This window comes from Cinclus cinclus, chromosome Z, assembly GCF_963662255.1.
Source record: "Cinclus cinclus chromosome Z, bCinCin1.1, whole genome shotgun sequence".
Taxonomy (NCBI): Eukaryota; Metazoa; Chordata; class Aves; order Passeriformes; family Cinclidae; genus Cinclus; species Cinclus cinclus.
In genome coordinates, this window is record NC_085084.1 from 15,564,099 (window position 1) to 15,584,991 (window position 20,893).

General features: G+C 43.4%; 1 protein-coding gene across 1 annotated transcript in view; it reads right to left on the reverse strand.

Annotated features, from left to right (window-relative positions):
• Positions 1–7,551, reverse strand: part of ENTREP1 (endosomal transmembrane epsin interactor 1) — a 25,078-nt gene extending 17,527 nt beyond the window's left edge. Inside the window, exons 1-2 of the mRNA XM_062513319.1 lie at positions 7,315–7,551; positions 4,822–4,878 (exon numbers count right to left, since the gene is read on the reverse strand). Coding sequence (XP_062369303.1) covers positions 4,822–4,878; positions 7,315–7,551 — 294 coding nt within the window. The remainder of the gene's footprint in view (positions 1–4,821; positions 4,879–7,314) is intronic.
• Positions 7,552–20,893: the final 13,342 nt, after the last annotated feature.

A 20,893-nucleotide genomic window follows, 5' to 3' on the forward strand; every position in this document is an offset into this window, starting at 1 on the left:
TCCAGGGAAAAAATATACCACTACAGTAATTCTCGTAACTCAAATGACTGCTAGTCATAAAGCACAGGCCTAGGGAGAGACTGTTTTTCAGGGTTAGGGACATGACATGGAGCTTTTGTTCACTGTTACTAGCAGAGCTAATAATAAGAACATTTACCTGAATTAAGTATCTTGGTCTATACCTTAAATTTTGGTTCAATTTGTGAAAATCTGTCAAGGTGCAGATATTATAGCAGTAGTCAGCCCTAAGAAATCTTTATTTAATGTTTTCTGGAACATATTTTTCTCTGGATAAAGATTTTCAATTAAATACAAGGTTTACCACAAATTCTTAAAAAATGTCCAGGTTATAAATAAAGGCTGAATTCCATAAACTTTTCTGTTTTCAAAGTAAGATCTGTAAATATTTGTCATAAACCAAAAATACTAACACATTTAAATTAAAAGTATTTCACATAAAAATTTCAAATCCTTATGTGACCACACCATAAAATATGAGAAGAATCCAAACCCAGTGGCTCATGCTGCACATACAACTCTGACTTTTCTGACAAAGGCTCTCAAATCTTTACATGAAAACAATGACATGTATGAACACAGAAGCTGCCATGCTAGCAAAAAACAGAAGCATGCAGTACTTGATGTAGCTGAAAGCCAGAGCCATATTCAGCCAGCCTCAATGACTCCAATGACTTCTTGATCCCATGCATTTTGCAGGTACCAAACTGCTCCCCAGTACTTGCAGCTGCAGCAGTTAAACTCTGCACAGCACAACAGGCTGGTGTCTTGTTGGATGCTGGCACTCCTTTCTCTTCATTCAATCACAGCTAAGTCTCCTCTTTAGCAGCAGAATCCAAGCCCCAAGCAGACACCAAAGAGATGCTTAACTTAAAGTCCTTGTTTCAGTTGCTGGAAAGAAAGCCCCAAAGCCAGAAACAAACACAGAGAGTCACCTAAAACGCACTCTACAGGATTGCAACTAATTTGAGTGCAACTGAAAGGAAAGGATGCTTCACTAGTTAAGGGCTTCTGCATTCAGCAAAGCATGTACAGTTTCTGGCAGCTCCTGGGAATGCAACATAAACTCTAATTAGTCCACTACGGCACACAAGTAAGGACAGAGGCTATAACAGAAGCATGACTTGTGAAAGACATGAGCTGCCCTCGAAACATACACAAACTAACAATGGACAACCGATGCACTTTCTGAAAGAACTTAGGTTCCTTCAGGTAAAACTAAGATTTTATGATGTGTGAAGGGAAGGAGCTTAGGAGCAGAGAGGAAGGAACCAGATTTTATTCATGGAAGGTAACATGGGCCCAGAAAGGTTCAGAGTCAATACCCAAGTAACTTGGAGGGGTAGGTGGTGGTAGTGGTGGCGAGTTTCTCTTTCCCCATTAATACATTTGGACAGTACTAAAGAAGAAGAAAAATAGGGTTGTTAACATCTCTAAGGTCACTGAGTCCAGTGTTAACTCAGCATTACCTCAAAGAAAAATCAACTTCAAAGCATAAGCATTACAAGCTGACCTCCAAAACTGATTGACAACCAATATACAGAACAGAAATTCCTCAAACACCTAAAACCAAGGAAGGATTTCAAAACACAAACTTCTCAGCAGCTGTACTGCTCAAGGCTAGGCCTCCCTTGCAAAAATGTCCTTCAAAATACATGACTGTAGCTTGGTTTTGCCTTACAGTACCGTGTTTCACAGATATATTATTTATCTAGTATCATCCCACATTGTTAATAAAGCTGCAAAACAGCACAGGTGGCAAAACCCAAATATGTTTCTCCATTTTATTTACTAAAAGGTCTTATCACAGCCATCCTTCTTCAATGCTTTTTTTTCACAGGCGGTACTACTAAAGGTCCACTACATCTGTAACTAATGTGTTTCCCCTCCTTCCTCCCCTCCAAGGAAAAACATGAGTGGCTGAAACACCACAGCCCATCCCCAGCTCCTTTCTTACAGCATTGTAGCCCTGTGCTTTCTGCAGGCATCAGGAGCACCAGAATCTTTGTGTCACAGAAAAAAAACTACAGTCTGGTTGTTCTTCTCCATGACCAAGGTCTTGGACTGAAGTGACAGCCATGACAGCCTGACCCTTCACAAAAACCCAAACACAGAGAGTGAGAAATCATCACTGGGAGTGCTAAGACCTTACATAAGGAGATAAAAGGAGAGAACAGCCTCAACTGACAAAAGCATATGCTTTAGTTCTGAATGAGATTTTTAGTTTTGCTTATGAATGTCATAATTCTAAGTCGTGACTGTGTAGTAATTCTCACTGCTGAGACATCTACGAAGCTTGCTTTTAAAATTAATGTAATTGTGTGTTTTTGTAAATCTCTAGAGAAAACATTCAAATTAGTAGAGGGTAGACACAACAGATACTTAGCCCAACATAAATATGCTCACAGAAACTAACAATCCGTCCTTGAAAATCTGCAGCTAGTTTAAGGCGTGATTTCCTTACCCTCAAGATAAGGGTAATATTTAATGTTTATTACATTTTTCTTTTTATTTTTCTACATAGAATAGAATATTTCAGTTGGAACGGACCTGCAACAATCATTTCATTCAACTGCCTGACCACTTCAGGGCTCACCAAAAATCAAATCCCAAAAATAAGTGCATTGTCCAAATGCCTCTTAAACTCTGACAGCTTGGGACATCAACCACATCTGTAGGAGCATGTTTCAGGGTTTCACTGCTCTTCTAGCAGAAATGCTTCCCAGTCTCAAGGCTGATCTAATCTGGCTATCAGAAGTCAAAACTCTATAGAACACACATACAAATAAGGAAAAAAAAGAACCCAAACAGCTTCATAGAATCACATAATCACAGAATAATTGAGGCTATATGAGAGCTGAGGAAGACTTCTGTGTAATCTCCTGCTCAAAAGCAGGGTCAGCTATGACAGGCTGCTCAGAGCTTTTATCAATTTCATGTCAGAAACTTTCCCATCTGCTGCACAATATCCCAGGACAATCTCCTCCAGCATGTGACCATCCTAAAGATCATCTGAAATAAAAGAAGGGATCAAGAAGAGTTTGTGCTTTCTGCTTAAGTAAAATTAGGAAAGGAAGATAAGATTTATACAAAGGAGAACCTTAAAGAGTGAAAGAGCAACAACATGCCATAGAAACAGCACAGTATACAGGCAAAACCAGCATGCAACTACTGCACAAGCCTCATGCAGTTTGAGCCTGAGAATATGTACATCCATCTTGATGAAAATAGAGCCCTTCCACTGGGAGTCTCCAACACCGGGCTCCTCTCTAAATCCACAAAACTCCTAAAAAATTTGCCTATGTTAACCACTGCATACTGAGAGATAACAATGGATTGGTGGTGCTGGTTGACAGCTAGCTGAACATGAGCCAGCCGTATGTGCCCAGGTGGCCAAGATGGCCAGTGGCATCCTGGCCTGTGTCAAGAACAGTATGGTCAGCAGGATAAGAGCAGTGATTGTGCTCCTGTACTGGGGCTCAGTTCTGGGCCCCTCACTTTGAAAGGGACATTGAGGGGCTGGAGCCTGTCCAGAGAAGGGCATCGAGGCTCCTGAAAGGACTAAAGAACCTGTCTCATGAGGGAGAGCTGAGGGAGCTGGGGCTGCTCAGTCTCAAGTAAAGGAGGCTCGGGGAGACCTCAAATCTTTTTGCAACTCCCTGAAAGGAGGCTGTGGTGAGTTGGGGGCCTGTATCCCCTACGGTGCCTGCAGTCAGAGGACAAGAGGAAATGGCCTGAAGACTCAGTCTAAACACTGGAAAAAATTGTCACTGTTAGGGTGGTCATGCACTGGAATAGGGTGCAACAGGGAGGTGGTGGGGTCACCAACCCTGGAGGTGTTCAAGAGGCATCTGGATCTGGTGTTCGGTGATGTGATTCAGAAGTTTTGGGCCATGCTGGCTTGACAGTCAGACTGGATGACATCAAACCTCTCTTCCAATCTTGGTCAATCTATGATTCTATGTTTCTGTCCACAGCTCACACATCTAATCTTTGGTACTCCTTACTGACACCCAGTGGATCCCAAAGGAGTGCTGCAGAAAAATGAAACAATTGCCTTGGCCCAAAAAAAGTCTTCAGAAGTGACAGAAAAGCAAAAAATTCCAAACAAATGCAAAAAAAAAAAAAACAACAAACAACAAAATGAGAGAACTCCCTAAACCAACACACAAACAAGAAGAACTCCAAAACTTTTTCAAATCCCAGCTCTGAGACATTAAGGGCCACACAGCTTCAGATTTCACTTAAAAGTGGAAACAGCTTACACACCCTGCACATCAATCTACTTTTCTTACAGCAATGCAATGTCAACTGTATATGAAACAAGCACTGGATCCTGCTGTAAGGTGTTAAGTTAGCTCTCAAACCCATTGCCAAAAACTAGACCACTATAACTAAGCTAAGATTTAAAACCACCTCCTTAATTTCAGTTTAAGCTGCACTGCCTTGGAGAACTGACTTACTTATTCTAAGTCAGGATGTTCTTATACAGAAAAAAAACCACAAAGTGTGCACTTTAAATAATATTAATTATTTATTTAATATTAATTAATTTAATTAATATTAACAATTCTTCAGACAGGGTCCACTCTTGCCCTTACTGGGAACTTCATTCATGCAGGAAAGAATACGGCCTTTCATGGTCTTTGACTTCTCTTTAAATAATTATGATTCTACAATTTGAAAAGGAAGACTTGACATTATTTTTTTAAAAGGAGAAAGGGGTGATTATTTTTTTACCAATGACTATTAAATCAGGAACATTTTTTTACAACTTTCTTAAAAACTTTAATCAATACTTACCAAAAGCAGCACCGGCCTCTTCCATGTTGTTAACCCTAAGATTCCACATAAGATGGCCTACAACATCAAAAAACAGTGTCACCAAGAAGCAAAGAGCTGTTCACAAAATGCCATTTACACTGTTTTTATTACAGTACTTTGGAACATCACAGCCATGCTGGGAAGATACAAAGATGCACTTTAAAGCAGAGAATACCTGTCCTGATGAGGTTCTTCTCTCCTAAGAGCATCCTGAGAAATAACAACCAAATTAAATCTGCTTGTTTCTTATTTTTACCTCCCAGAAAACATGCATGGGGACAAGTAGTATGTCAGCAATTCCAACCTCCACATTTACCCTAAATAATTACTTTCAACCAAGTATTTGTTCTCTGTAACATGGCTAGGCAAATCCAAAAACTGTCCTTTTCCTTCCCTCTCTCCATCACCATCTCAACACTTCATTAAGTGCCTACTTCTTTCTTCCCTTTTGCTGACTTCTGACCATTTCAGAGAGCAAAAACCGAGAGCATGAACCCTACTAAAATGAATAAACAGTACCAGCACTACCTCCCTGAAACGTTTTACTATTTAATCAGATGAATGCCAGTATCAGTGAGAGGAAAGAAGTTAAAATAAAAGCACATTCTTCTGCAACTGCAGTTGTTAGACCAAACTTGCTGAATCAGAGAACTGAACCCTATGATTCTTTCTTTACCTTGCAGGGTAAAACAATTAAGAAACGATAAAGAATTGCTGTAGAACTGAAACAGACAGCACACCTGAATACTCACTCAAAGAAGAATGGAAATCCTATAAAGAAATGCAAATAAGTTTCTCAGCATGTCCCAGAAATCAGCATCTATACTTTTAACTCATTGGACTTTGTAACTAAGCCAGTAGACACAAAGCTCCCACCCTAAAATGAAGCAGGAAGACTGGAACAAGCAGGAAGTCATCCACTAGTATTTTTAATAAATCCCTTCTGTAACTTCATTCACTTGACATGATCAGTCTAATCTAGCGTAATGCACATATATGACTTGGCCAAAACACCTACTGATATCATCACTGGTGTTGCAAAACCACATACATAACCGCAGTTTCATAATGAAATATTTTTTTAATTCTCTGACTGCAAAATGGACACATGATTGTATAACAAAGCACATCAATACTGATGTATTTTTTTTCCTTAACAAATTTCTTTCATAACCTCTGTTAAGGATAAGAAAAGAAAATCTTTCCCAAAATTTTCCTGACACACACCTCACAAGTCAGCATGTCGCTGAATGAATAATGAAAAGAAAATGAAAAGAAAACCATAATGAAAAGAAAACCAAACCAAAAAGCTCCCAACCAGACACATCAGTCAGCTTTTAATGGCATATGCTTTTCCAGGTTGCTTCTGGGCTAAAATTTTCACTTATATTTTTATACCCAAATGGTATTTCGGTAACTTTTTTGAGTGTACTATTGTTTCAGAAATATAGTTTTAAAACCCCAAATAAAACCAACACCCTGCTTGATTATTAAAAATACTGACTACTTCTATCCTACACATGCAATTCTAAAAGCATAAGCATAGTTCTGTATGCAGAATTTAAAGGAAGTCCATTGGTTACATATATTTAAACTTCTTTTAGCCTAGAGTAAGAGAATTAAAAAAAAAGTGAAAGGTCACAAGAGATATACCAAACACAGACATTTGGATGATCTGGATTTCCCTTCATCCCCCAAGGACTGTGTACTTTCAGGGATGAACACCGCATTATACAGATAAACAGGAGCTACTTGATCTCCAGACTACTGCATTGAGCTCATTTTCACAAGTGGTGAACAACACTGGCAATTAAATTGAAATGTTTAGAGCGAGGGATAAGACGATACTGTTCACACAGGCAGCAGGAGCTGAGTGTTCCATCCCACGACTGGCTGGTTGCTGGAGGGCCCATAAACTGGGACCAATCAATCCGGCTCTCCTACACTTAACTAACCTCTGCTTGCTACTGTCTAGTTTCTGCAATACAAGCTCTGGTATATATTCCGTCTTTATAAAGCAGAACCCAACAGGAGATGAAGTAACTTCTCTCAGTACTCCTTACAAAACAGTCCTAAGCCCGTTCATTTCTTCCCCAGGAACACTGCTGATTTACCTCTACATTATGCCTACGAGCAAAGGCACAAAGCACAAACATACAACATCTACATACACAACGACTTTTGAAAATACTGTGCCTAATAGCGCAAAACAACCCATTAATTATTATTATTTTTCAAAAATGCAAGTAAGGAAATAAATCCCCTATTTGCTTGTCTCGACGTTTGTTACCCCGTTGGGTTCCCGCAGACATCCCACAAAACCGTCAGCAAAAAGCCGTTAGCCCGTCACCCGGAGGCTGCTCCCAAGGGATGGCGGAGAGCGGGATCACGCATCCCTCGGGACAGCCACCCCCGCCGGTGCCGCGCACCCCGGCATGGCGCGGCGCGTCCCGGCCCGCGGCCGTCACTTACCGAGGAGCCGGCCCAGAGGGGACACGCGCTCTTCACCTGCGGGGCGCTGCTCAGCCACAGCGCCCCGAAGCCCAGCGCCACCAGGGCGCAGCCCAGGCCGGTCTGTAGCAGCCCCAGCCCGAGCAACGAGCGGAAGGGCAGCGGGGGCCTCGGGCGGCGGCGCGGCGAGAGGCCGCCGGCCGCGGCGGACAGCGGGACGAGTCCCCGGAGAGGGCAGCAGGAGCCCGGCAGCACCATCGGCGGCTCTCGGCGGGCGGCCGCTGCGGACGGCGGGCCGGGCCGGGCGGGGCCGCCCCGCTGCCGCCCCGCTGCCGCCCCCGTGCCAGCCCCCAGGGGCGCCGACTTCCTGCGGCGGTGCCGCCGCCTCGCCTCCCGTCCGGGGGCCGCTCCGCTCCGCTCCCCTGCGGGGAACACCGGCCCCGGCCGCTCCCTCCGCGCCAGGCGGGGCCGGGGCCATCCCCGCAGCCGGCGGCGAGCCCGACGCAAGGTGCTTCGCTGGAGCTCGGACGCCCTCCCCGACTCTCCCGGACCCTGAGCCATCCTTCCCGTCCCGGGTCTCCCCGCTGATGCTGCAGCAGCCGCTTTGCAACAGCTTTGGTGGGGTTTACCCCTTTCTCTTGTTCCTGTGCTCCCTTCCTTGCCCTTCCCCTTTACGCTTTTATCCCCGGACACTGTTGATACCGAGTAGGATGCGTAAAGTTTTAAAATAACTCTTTACTGGGAGGAGGGTGCGGGACGCCATTGGATTGCATTTCGCGTCTTTGGCTCCCAGCCTGACCAGAGGACAAGGTTTGGCAGACAGCGCGACGTGTGTCTTGTATGTGCATGAGCGTGCCTGGGTGCTTGCCCATGCCATGTTGTCTGAGACAAGGTCAGAGGAATCTCTACTCTGTCTCTCCCCACTCCCTACTCACCCTTCCCCAGTACTCTTCCTCGTTGTTTTCCCCGGAAAATCTGGCTTTGACCGTGGTCTGTCCTTTTCCACTTGATGCACTTCAAAGAAGGAAGCTCTGGAATTTATTTCAGCCATGTGTTCTGCTCTCCAGCTCAGCCAAAGCAATTTTGTACCTATTTGGCTTGTCTGGACATGGCTTCAAGAAATATGAAAAATACAGCTTTTGATGTTTTAGGAAAATAAGACATGTTAAAAAGAGTCATTGGCTCAGATAATAGCCATAGCTCCTTTTCAGAGAAAGGTGCAGAAGTCACTTTTTGAATTGCACCCTTGTTGCATTTGTTTGTTTGTTTGTTTGTTTGTTTCAAACCAAAATATTTATGATTTAGAGCACTGCTTACCAATAAAAAAAAATCCCAGGATCACATAATATCCTGAGTTGGAAGGGACCCACAAGGATCACTGAGTCCAACGCATGGCTTTTCACAGGACATCTGTAAGAGTCGCACCATGTGCTTGTATGTATTGTCCAAATGCTCCTTGAACTCTGTTAGACTTGGTGCTGTGACCACTTTCCTGGGGAGCCTGTTCCAGTGCCCACACCCTTTGGGTGAAGCATCTTTTTCTAATATATAACCTAAACTGCCCCTAACACAACTTCAGCCCATTCCCTTGAGGCCTGCCACTGTTGTCCACAGAGGAGAGGTCAGTGCCTGCACTTCCTCTTCCCCTCACAAGGAAATTGTAGATTGTGATGAGGTCTACCTTCAGACTCCTTTTCTCCAGGCTGAGCAGACCAAGTACCTTCAGTCACTCCTCATAAGGCTTCTCCTTAAAGCCCTTCACCAGGCTCATGGCCCTCCTTGGACACCTTTGAACAGTTTAACATATTTTTTGGTGCCCAAAATTGCCACAAGCTGAGGCAATGCAGAGCAGAGCAGGAAAATCTCCTCCTTTTCCCAGCTGGTAATGCTATCCCTGATGCCCCCAGGACACAGGTGACCTTTCTGACTTGCCACAGCACTGCAGGCTCATGTTCAACTCACCATTGACCACGACACCCAGGTCCCTTTCCGTGGTGCTGCTTTCCAGTCTCTTGTTCAACAGGTGGGAAAAGTTCATTCTTATGCCTGAAAATATATACACATAAGAAAAAACACAGCAATAAGAAATGAGCGGATTTGTCTTGATGGGGAGAAGTATAATGCTTCTTATACAGTTGCTCCAAGTGAATCATTGGAATTTCTAGCCTGTGAAAGTGGCATGTTTTCCATTCCTACTTTTCTACTAAAGTGAAATTATTTAGGGTTTATACTGACTCGCTCTCCTTCATCACTCTCTACATGGTTCATTACATAACTCTTTAATGTTATTCCTTACTCTGGTTTAACCTGGTTTATTTTTAAAATATTTTATCTAACAGAGGGAAGCAATATTTATAGTACAGCAAATCACTGTTAGTAATTCTATGTACTCTGACTAGACTTACTTGTCAGCTGGCCTGTTTATGTCATCATCACTAAGATACTGATGTATGGTATGATACAAAAAATCAACTTCAGTAATTTTAATAGAGAGTCCATGGCAGCAATGTTTATTTCTCCTTAAACGTACAGAAACATACATGTTCAAATTCAGTGAAGAAGTTTTGTTCATGCTATCCAGAAATTTGGAATTTTATTAAGAATAAGTATTATCAGAAGAAATCTTGCACTGTGAGAGAATTTTCTATAATCATTTTTGAGTTGTTTTCTCTAAACACTATGAGCAGGAATTTGTCCACTTTATTCATATACAGATAATGTTGACCTCTGTAAAAAGTCATAGTGGGCCCTACAGTTGTTCTTTTTTTGTATACTCAGAGCACTGCCTCTAAGACCCTGTGAATCCTTTTAGCCAGCTCTGGCAGGAAGGGGGTGATAACTGCTTGCGTTCCTCTAGCATGTTCCTTGTTCCTGTTAGCATCAAGGTGTTATGTTGTCTCTGACTGTGCAAAAGGCAGATCCATTCAGTAGGGATAATATAATATTTTTTTGGAGATTCTACCTATACTTTTAAATAGAATCTGAAAATAAAATACAAGAAAACGTCGTTGAATATCAGTTAGGTTCTACTTTCACTGAAGATCCCATTTTTTGAGGACATTTAAGCACTTGGTTGGAACACCATATTTTGAATGCCACAGATGCCAAGTGTCTTTGAAAATATGTCCTTTTGGGGTCACATTAATACTTCTGAACAAAGCACATGTCCAGAGCTGTGAAGTAGCCAGCAGACAGGTGCTGGTTCTTTTATGCACTGCAGTTCACCCTTCTGCAATTGCTTACCTGTCTCCACTGACTACCCATAAAAGTGAACCTTTCTGCTATGGAGTTTCTCCGGTGGGTGGACTGCCTGCCAAAACAGATGGATTTAGGAGTAGCTCTTTCATGATCTAGCCTAACTGACTTGAAAAGTTACTCTACTTATTGCTGTCACCCTACCATAAATTGGAAACGCCTTTTAAAAAGCACACTTACGTGATATCAAGCTTACTGCCTCATCTGTGTTTCTTTTTAAGCTATCTGCATCAATAGAAGAAAGTGAATGTTTTCATTTTCCTGCTTTCCTAGATTATTTTCACTTAAGTCCCCTGGGTTTCTGTGAAATCTAACCCATTCTGTAGAGCTGCCAGTGTTCTAATACCTGAGATTCCAATATCTGAGTATCCTAGTTCCTCACTGTGTGCATATAATAGATTAGAGGCATATTTTTTTGTTTTGGAGGCAATAGTAAATTTACGTGCTAGACATGTCTGCCTTAGTGGTATATGCTTCTTCTAGTGCTTCTTTACCCTTCCTGAAAAAGTTTTTTACAGAAAGGGGGATAAAGTACTGGAATCATCCGCCCAAGGAGGTAAAAAGATTGGATGTGGCACTCAGTCCCACGATTTAGTTGAGGTGTTAGGGCGTGGGTTGGACTCGATGATCTTAAAGGTCTGTTCCAACATAGTGATTCTGTTATTCTGATCATGGGTTTCTTCTTCTGTGGCTGTAATTTACATAGCAAAAAAATTCTTTTCTTTTAGAAGTTTCTCTCTTTCCTATGTGAAAAAAGCTTTCAATCAAGGTCATTGGACAGTTCCTGAGATTCAGTCAGAGGCTCACCTCAGAAAAGTCTTCAATACAGAGCATTCCTTCATGAAAAGTGCAGCTCTTCAGGGAGCCTCAAAACCACCATTCTTGTTTGCCAGAGCAAATCTTGTCTGGGAGCCTTCTGTTACCAGCCATGGTGCTCTAGTTATACCTACAGAGTGGTGTTTGGATGCAGAGAAGTTGTGCTCTGAAGCTCCCTGGCCTGTTTTCGCAGAAACCTTTCTGACTGGGTAGCTGCAGGGGCCCTTCTGTCCCCTTGGCTGCAGATGAAATCCAATGCAGGGAGCAGCATAGTCATGCCATCTGGGCACAGGCACAAGCAGCCTTGATTTTGCACATTCTCCTTTGCGAATGCAATATTCCTTTTCCAGGGTTTTTTGGAAACACTTCCATTGTTGTGGCTGTAGTAGGAATTCCTGTGGAAGGAGGGACTCCCAATATCATTCTAGACCTCCAGGGCCCTTGGCTGATGAGCATGTGCAGGACCAGGGAAAGATAGAAGGGAGAAAAAACAGCACCCAGAGACTTTATCAGGGATGTAGCAATTTATTTCCTTTTTCTTAAATAAAGACTTACTGCAGCCCTGCTACTTCTGCTGATTGGGTGGCCTCTTGCAGGGCTGGGGGGAGTCCATATGGCTGGAGGCCCTCCTCCTTGTGGAATGTTGAGGTCTCCTGGGCAAGGGATCCCTACCCTGGGTGGGAGTGGAGGGGCTATGGCTATCACCTTGGGCAGAGGGACCTGCCACTGCTGCTGGCTCCAGCTCCTCCTGCTCTGCAGGTGTGGGAGCAGATGAGTGGAGGATGTGGAGGACAGCTTCTGATATGTTGGGCTGGTCCTCCATGCTCAACCCCACAGGGATTCTGGCAGGGGCTGCTTGTGGTGCAGGATTATCTTCCTGAGAGCTGGTGGAGATGGCCACAGTGCTGTTGTCCTCTTCCCTGCCAGGTTCCTCTGCCACTGCCTCCTCCCCCAGCTCCTCCTGCTCTGCAGGTGTGGGAGCAGATGGGTGAAGGGTGTGGAGGACAACTTCCAGTGTGCTGGATTGGTGCTCCTCACTGGTGCTGCTGGCAGGGGTTGGGTGGGGAGCTGTAGTATCCGTCTGAAATCTGCTGGAGATGGCCATAGGATTGTTCTGTGAGTCAGAACGGAAGTGTATCAGCCTTTGGGCCTCTTGTGTGCACTCATTCACAATGATGTTGATGAGGCCATTGATTAGAGGTTCTGTGTGTTCCTCAAGGAAGTCCTGCAGCACATAGACTAAGACATTCCTAGCTGGACCACAGATGGACATGGCATGCAGGATGATGCTCTCTGCAATCCTTGCCATCCACCACCTAGCCCCATACTTTGCCTCCAGCTCCTGGCGCAGCCAGGGCACCACAGGGTCAAGGAGATGCTCTTCTCTTTGGAAAAGTTCTGCCCACACTCTAGGCAGAAGGCCACCCACAGGCTCTGCTCCTGTATCTCCATGCTCTGCTGTGGATAGTATCCCCCGTGGAGCACGTGAAGGGGACTCCACAAACGGACTGTTTTTAACCAGCTGTCCTAGAGTTATTCCTGTCCAGCTGCTGGCATTTGCTGACTCTTCAGAACTTGTGAAGACACAGTCTATATAGCTGTCTGTCTGCACAGAAAACCTGACAGCCTCTATCAGTTCTCTGCAGAGTGGGCACACTCTTTGCATGTCTGCCCAACGCATAATGCAGGCCAGGCAGAACTGATGGAGACAGGGTATCACGTAAGTGAGGTCATTTTGAGCATCGCGGCAGATGGGGCAGTTCCAGTCTGTTTCCGTGGTCCTGTCTATGCTTTTTGGAAGTCTAGATCGAATTAAGAATGACAAGATGCTCCCCATCGCTGGTGCTGGCACTCCCAAAAGGTTTCACACACTGCAAAATAGGGATGCCCTGGTCATGAGTTGTCCTGGGGAGGGGGAGGAAGAAATGCTCAGGCCCCTCAAGAAGGACCCTCCCAGTTCCCCAAGCCTGAACACTCATTCTGTGGCCACACCAGGGGGACATTTCCTTGCACAACTCACCTCTGCAGTGTCCAGCTGCCTGAGCTCAGCAGGGCTGGGGAAACACTATTGAGGGCTACTGGATGGGCACTGAGAGCTGCCAATGGCAGCATTCAGTAATGGAAAAAGCCTGGCTTGACCCTCCAGACCTCGTGGACATGTTCAACAGGAGTCCAGGTGTCATCCAGACTAGGCCAGGCTCTGGCAGCACCCACTAAATATAAACATTAAGGGACACAAGGAGACAGTCCAACATGGTGATGTCACGGTCCACTGCCAGTGATCTGCTTCCACTACCCTGTAACATCACAATGGGATGTCCACCTCCTTGGTATTCATACCAACACGGCATGTCAGAAGTTGCTGTCCATGGTTGTCCCAGTAACCCCCCAGGAAGGAGGCCCCCAGCCCCTGGACTCTCCCCAGCCCTGCAAGTCCCATCAAAATAGTACTAGTAGTAGTGCTTTCTCATGCAGACAGGACAATGGAAGAAGTTCTGAAAAAACACCAGAGTCATGCTTATAGAGAAATCATGAGTGAAAGATTGGCTAGCATTCCTCATACAAGAGGAGGAAAACTCCAATAATGCCTAGTGTACTATCTGCTTACCAGCAAAGGGGCTTTGATCCCAGAAGTGAAAGTCTCTGGTGGTGGGAATGTGCCTGCCAAGAGTGGCTCCTGAAAAGTCAGACAGGAAAGTTTCCTTAATGCAATTAGAGTTCAGTTAAGGCATGGGATAACCCCTATGCATTAATGTAAAAATGATTATTTTGAGAGGAGAGGAGTAAGAAAGGGAAATATATAGCAGGTTATGGATAGGAAAAGTAGGTAACACCAAAATTGCTGTTCGTATGAGCACTACCAGTATATTTCAGATAAATGAAAAAAAAACCAAACAAAATTAAATCAAAGCAAAACCAAATCTAAAACCAGCAAAAATTTAAAGACCGAAAACACAGGAAAAAGGTTTATATACAATATTCTTTGAAACTTTGGAAACTGTTTTCAGGCACATTCTGTTCATATAGTGCTTGATTCCCTTTAGAGAGCAGGAAAAAATATTAAAGGCAGTTGAAGAAGGGAAAGCCATATCAAACATGTAATGGTTTTTTTTATCTGATATTTCTTCAAAATACCTCCCATAGGTAACTCTCAACATAGAGAATGCTAGTGTATGCAACACATTGGAAAAGTTGTGACCTTTTTTTAGCAAGCAGCAAACACCATAACTAAACAGGTGTGACTGCTGTGCTGCATCCTGGTGGCCATTGACCCTTGTTTGCCTTACTGATCAAGTGGGCTGCTGTGAGCCCCCAGGGTCACTATGGTAGAGACACCTGAGCCATTTGTAGATGCACCTCAGCCCACAGGCCCTGAATGGCAAGAACGTGTTCCCATAGGAGGTGAGCTCACCTGGCCAATAGCCTCACACAGGCAAAAACGGGAGCGGACTTGCAGCCCAGAGGGTAGCCATCACTATCACCCCAGGAAAAAGCGAAGTGCCAGAAAGTAGAGGAGAGAGTGACCCATTCCAAAGTCCAACTCTGCAGTGATACCAACTGACTTTGTGGTCTCTGCTGGCCCTAGCAAGAAAAGGTATCCTTGAGTGCAAAGGCTCTCCTGCTTAGCCTGAACTCCATAACAATGCTCCACTTGAAAAGCTTAAAGTCTTGCTGGAACAGGTGAAGTATTTCTCAGTAGTGGTTTTTTCTGATTAAGAATGTATTTTTTTGATAAATCACAGAACCATACAGAATCATCAAGGTTAAAAGAGACTTTCAAGGTCATCTAGTCTAATCATCAACAAAGCACCACTATAACCACAACTATACCATATACCCAAGCGCTACATCCAGATGACTCTTGGATGCTTCCAGAGGTGACTCCACCACCTTGCTGGGCAACTTATTCCAATGCCTGAGCCCTCTTTCAGTAAAAAAAAAATGTTCTAATATCTAAGCCGGACCTTCCCTGGTGCAACTTAAAGCCATTTTCTCTAGTCCTTTCACTTGAGACGTGGCAGAAGAGAACAACGCCTAGCTCACTACAGCCTCTTCATAAGACACGACTTCATCAGCTCTGTTGCCCTTGTTTAGAAACACTCCAGCACTTCATTTCCCCTTTGTGAAGTGGGGGGGGGGGGGGGGCAAAACTGAACACAATACCAAAGGTGTGGCCTCACTAGTGCTTAATACAGTGGGACAATCACTTCCCTAGGACTGCTGTCCTGTGCTGTATCCCCTTTCCCTATCAAATCTAGTTTAAAGCCCTCTCAATCAGGGCTTTAAACCATGGGCCATAATCCTTTTGCCAGCTCATGGGCCATAATCCCTTTGCCTCTCTGAGATTCATGGACACTGCCAATCACCAGCAGGTCTGGTGATGTGTAATCTACCCCATGGTAATAAAACCCAAAAATTCCACCTATGGCAGCAGCCTCTAAGCTATACATTAATCAGGATGCCTTTCCTGTTCCTTTCAGTATTTGCTGCTGGTACTGCAGGAATGCAGGAGAATAAATCCCACTGTTTTAATGAAAATCCCCCAATGCCCCGAAGTCCCTTTGATTGTCCTTTAATCTCATTACTCGGACAAACAACAGAGGTGAATGGTCAGAGGGTTGTACCAGATCAGGGATTTTCTGATGCCAGGGATTTTCTCAAGGATTACTCCTGTGCTTTACCAGAGCACCAGGGAGGTAGCAGACTTCCCTATGGGATGGGTCCAGTCAGCATCCCTTCTTTTCCCTCAGAAGGGAGTCACCTACAGCAATTTGTTTTGCACTTCCTCTGGAGGAAAAAGGAATTTTGTTTCAGCTTTGAAATATCTGGGACAATAAAAAAAAGTGTTTTATTTTGGATGGAAAAAACTTAGTCTTGGCCTCCCAAGGTGTTCCATATTATGGGGTGCTCATGAGGGAGAGATCCCACTTCCAAACCGATATAGTCACTCATACCATTTCAAAGTCATGTATTTCAGTACTTTTCAAACAAATTCAACTACAAATTTTCCTTTTGAGATGAACATGGAGTCTTGATGCTTGATGTTAAACAACTTAACTGCTGTAAAAACCATTCTAAATTCCTGATAATCCAAATGAAAGTTCAATATAATCTAGCTTTTTCACATTTGGTTTTAACCTCAGGCTTAGTTGTTCAGTGATGTAAAGTAGTTTTACTTTCTCTCAGACACATTTTTTTAAAAAGCCCCAAATCCAACTAAAAATCTTTTTAATTTAACACAGTTGTTTTCTATATCTATGATCTGTATACATTAAGTTTTGCTTTGGCTGATTTGACATAGATCATTAAAATTTGTTTCATAGAACAACTTTGTGCTTCAAAAGACATCTGCCTGTTTATACAAATGGTAGAACATTTAGTCCCAGGCTAAGTAAACCCCAGTTTATGTTCTTCTTCTGGAAGCCATGTAAGTGCAGAACAATTAATTGTGGAATTTTTTTTGTGGTTTAATTTTTCTCTACTAGGTAGGTAAGAAACAACTGATGTTAGCAACTAGAGAGTAATTAGAGAGATTAGCAATAATTTAGGATCTTATGGAAAACAGATTTTCAGCCTTCGGCTGTAAAAGTTTAGATGTTCCAAGTGGAGGCCCTTTACTAGATCAGGACAGTTGCCTCCACAGAATTTGTGAGGGACTGGATTTTACATTTTCAAAGACTAGTATTACAACTTATTTACACTAGTAGAGTGCAAATCCTAAATCTCAAGAAATTTTGTGATTTGGAAAGCTGAAGACAAGATAAAATTCCAAATCAGTACTTCATGCTTTAAGACTATGGTTCTTTCCATCATCTTCCAGTGAGTCCTGGATGATCCTTGTTTTCATATTTCTGGTTCACAGGTATACAGATCATGCTGCTGATTTCCACTTGAACATTGAGACATTGACTGTAACTCTTTCAATGCCGCCATCCAGCTAATTATTTATCCATTGACTACTTCATTCATTAAACTCATCTGTCTCCAATTTAGCTGTAAGAATACTGCAGAAGACTCTGTCAATACACCTAAAAGCAATCCAGGTAGATGACTTCTGTGACTTTTGCCTTTCCCACTGATGCAGTCATTACATTGTAGAAGGCCACTGGGTCACCCAGACATGATAAGGTGTCAGGAGACCTTACTACTCTCTACAACTACCTGAAAGGAGACTGTAGCAAGGTGTAGCTGAGTTCTTCTCCCAGGCTACTAATGACAGGACAAGAAGACATACGGTCAAACTGTTCTAGGGTAAGTTCAGGTTGAACATAAGGAAGAATTTCTTCATGGAAATGTTTGTTAAACATTGGAACAGATTGCCCAGGAAGATTGTGGAGTCACCATATCTGGAGAAGATGGTGAAGAAACAAGAAACAGCTGGATGTGGCACTTGGTGCCGTGGTCTAGTTGACAAGGTAGTCACTGGTCAACAGTTTGCCCTTTATTTTTCTCCTGGCACCATGCATCTGTGGGGGGGAGCATGCTTTGATGTCATCTCTGAGAAGGTGATATACCTACCAAGTGTCAGATTCTAACATCATCGGGGAATGGATTGAGACATCACTTCTTGCTAATTGTATTTGTGCACTGGCAGAACCTGAGCCAGTCTGGCTCCAGGCTTGACTCCTGCTCAGCAAGGTCTGGAGGGTCTAGACAGGCTTCTCACAGTGCTGGGTGGTGTGTTGGGGGCTGCCTTTGGCAGATCTTGTTGCCCATCTTGGAGCCATCAATACTGTTTCCCTGGCCCTGCCTGTCACCCAGACACCACAGGTGTTTGCAACAGTGAAGGCTCACTGTGGAGGAAAACAGCCCCCTAGAGTGGGGCAGGTGATTGGGTTCCGGCACCCGAGATGATGTCCTTCTTGACAGGGCTGAGCATTTCTTCTTCTCCTCCTGGGTACTCCGACCTTGTTACAGGGAGCAGCATCATCTCTACCTGCCCTGCGTTTCTGTGCCACTGGGCCTAAAACACACCGTAACAGTATTGGGGCACAGATAGATATGGAATACAGTAAGCTTTTTGATGACCCAGATACCTTCCAGGTATCTGCAGGTGTTGCTTGCAGAAGGTGCCTGGAGGCAGTCCTCCAGCACCACAGGTCTGGGTAAATGCATAAATGACCAGCCCTCAGCAACTGAGACAGTTGGACATACTGTAACATGAACATATTTGAAAATTTTGGTACAATCTGGCTTGTCAAAAGAGTATTTGGACAAATAATCAAAAAACTATGGAAAAATATGGTTCTGACAAAGTTCTCAGTTCTTACAGCTTTAATTACAAGGTAGAATAGCCCACGTGTTCTTGGATAGAATCCAATTAAAGTAATATATTCCTCTACTCCATTAGAAAAGAATGAAGATGTGTCCCATCCCCAGAGCAGTGGTATGGTAAGGAGGAAACATAACTGTAAAGTTAACCTTTTAAACTTTTAATACAGTGGCTGATCATTTTATAATATGACTCCAATTATTGAACAGCAAGGAGTTCACTCAGGTGGGATAATGGACAAAGATGAGTATACTTTTATAATACTTTTTTCCTCCTCTTGGAATCTTCCAGCACATTTCTTCCCATCTTCCTCATCTCTGAATTGCACATATATGGAAGACTTTTATTTTGAAACTGATGTGACCTATGTTTCAAGGTGTGACTTTTGACTATGATATCTCTGGAGCTGAACTTCATAGTCCCCAAGATACCTGATTTTAATGTTGAGGAATCCATCTACAGCAGGATGTGCCCTGGAACTGTTGGTCCTACAAGTACATAGTACCTTGGAGTGGTGTTTCAGAGGTAATTTTTTAATTTAATGGATCAGATTAATATATTTTCAAGAAAAACTAAATTTCTTGTGGTCTCAGTCAACAAGATGAAGCAATTTCAGACCTTTTCAAGAATAAGAAAGGCATGAGAGTACTGTACATGTATGTGGAAAACTGATTTTCCTAAGTGATTACTTTCCTTGTCCAATCTCATAGGAAAATTAGACTGCTGAAAACCAACTGGTATAATTGAGCCCAAATCCTGTTAAGTAACATTTATTCTAAAGTATAAAATTAATAAAGTTATATATAAAGCATAACATGAATATTGTCAGAGCATCTTTATAATTCTATTCTGCATACTTTCTGTTGCTGGGAGAAGTTCCTGTGGTCTTTTTTCAGTCCCACAATTACAAAGTATGCTATAAGGCAGAGGACAACTGAGTATTTCTATCTCAAGCAGGAAAGGTTATACAAAGTAGCAGATACAGTTGCATTTGAGCTGCATTTCAAAAACAGGAGGTTTACTTTAATGCTTAAGGCCAAAGTAGGGAAAATGAGAGGATCTGTGTGTTGATCAAAAAATCTGTTACTGATGCCATTTAGGTTTTGCCTTTTTTCTTTTATATGCTCTCAGTACTCTTCACAAGTATATTTGTAACTCTGTAGTCTACTGTGACTAGTTTTCCCAGTACTTTTCCATAGCTTTTCCTTAAGCAGAAAGAGAAAACAAATTCCAGAGCTCCAAGACCTGAGAGGTACAAGGCTCCAGGGCTATATTGGTTGTTCCTGGGAATGAAGGCCAAGAGCAACTCTTTGAGATACATTCTCCTGGACAAAGTACAGCTAATGCTGTAGGGGGGAATCCAGAAAAGGGGCTTGACCTGGGGAGGTGGGCTTTTCTGGACATCTTTCTGTAACTGCCTCTGGAGAGGCAAATAAAGATCCTTTTAAAATTACCAGCTTACTAAAATTATCTCGAGTTTCATTTCCAGGTTGGGAAAAAGACAACATAAGAAAACCGCTCACAAAGCAGTTAAATAAAAAAATATGTAAAGTCTGTAAATGGTAAATCTGTAGAAATGTGAGACAATCTGTTTTGGGTGGTAATTCCAGGGTATGAAAGGGTTGGGTTGAAAAGTCACTCTGCACTTCTGTGATACAGAGAGGGCAATCAAATCCTGGCAAGTCACCATTAATTGTGAAAACTCTGCTCAGATTTAAAAACATCTGGTATGGCTTGGGATCCTAAGGCAAACTTATTTTCTACTCACTTGCTCCCATCACATATTCCTGTGGGAAAACAGCAATACACTGCTCTAAATCCACAGTGTGAAAGGCTCAGCGTAAAGCTCCTGAAAGACTGTGTAATATACCAGCAGAGGATCTGTCTGTGCTGAGTCACCAGGAAAGCAAGCTAAGCCTGGGATCATTATTCCATGGGTGAAGTGGGTTGATTTCCAGAGGAGCTGCATGCACTTGCTTCCCCATGCCACCCAGTATTTCCTTTCCACTCTCCAGCTGGCTCCTGGGTTGAACTCGGGACTTTGCAAGGGAAGAGAGGGAGTACATCTAACTTTTCCTGGGATTTGGCTATCCAAATGTCTGCAGGGAATCTTACAGGGGGCGTGGAGCCTGGGCAGACACCTGTGAGAGTGCGGCTTTGGACTTTTCCAAAGGAGCCTTCTTTGGGCTTGACATCTGCAGGGCATTGCAGAGCAGCGGGCTGCAGGCTGCTGCCACGGCTCCAACACAACAAAGC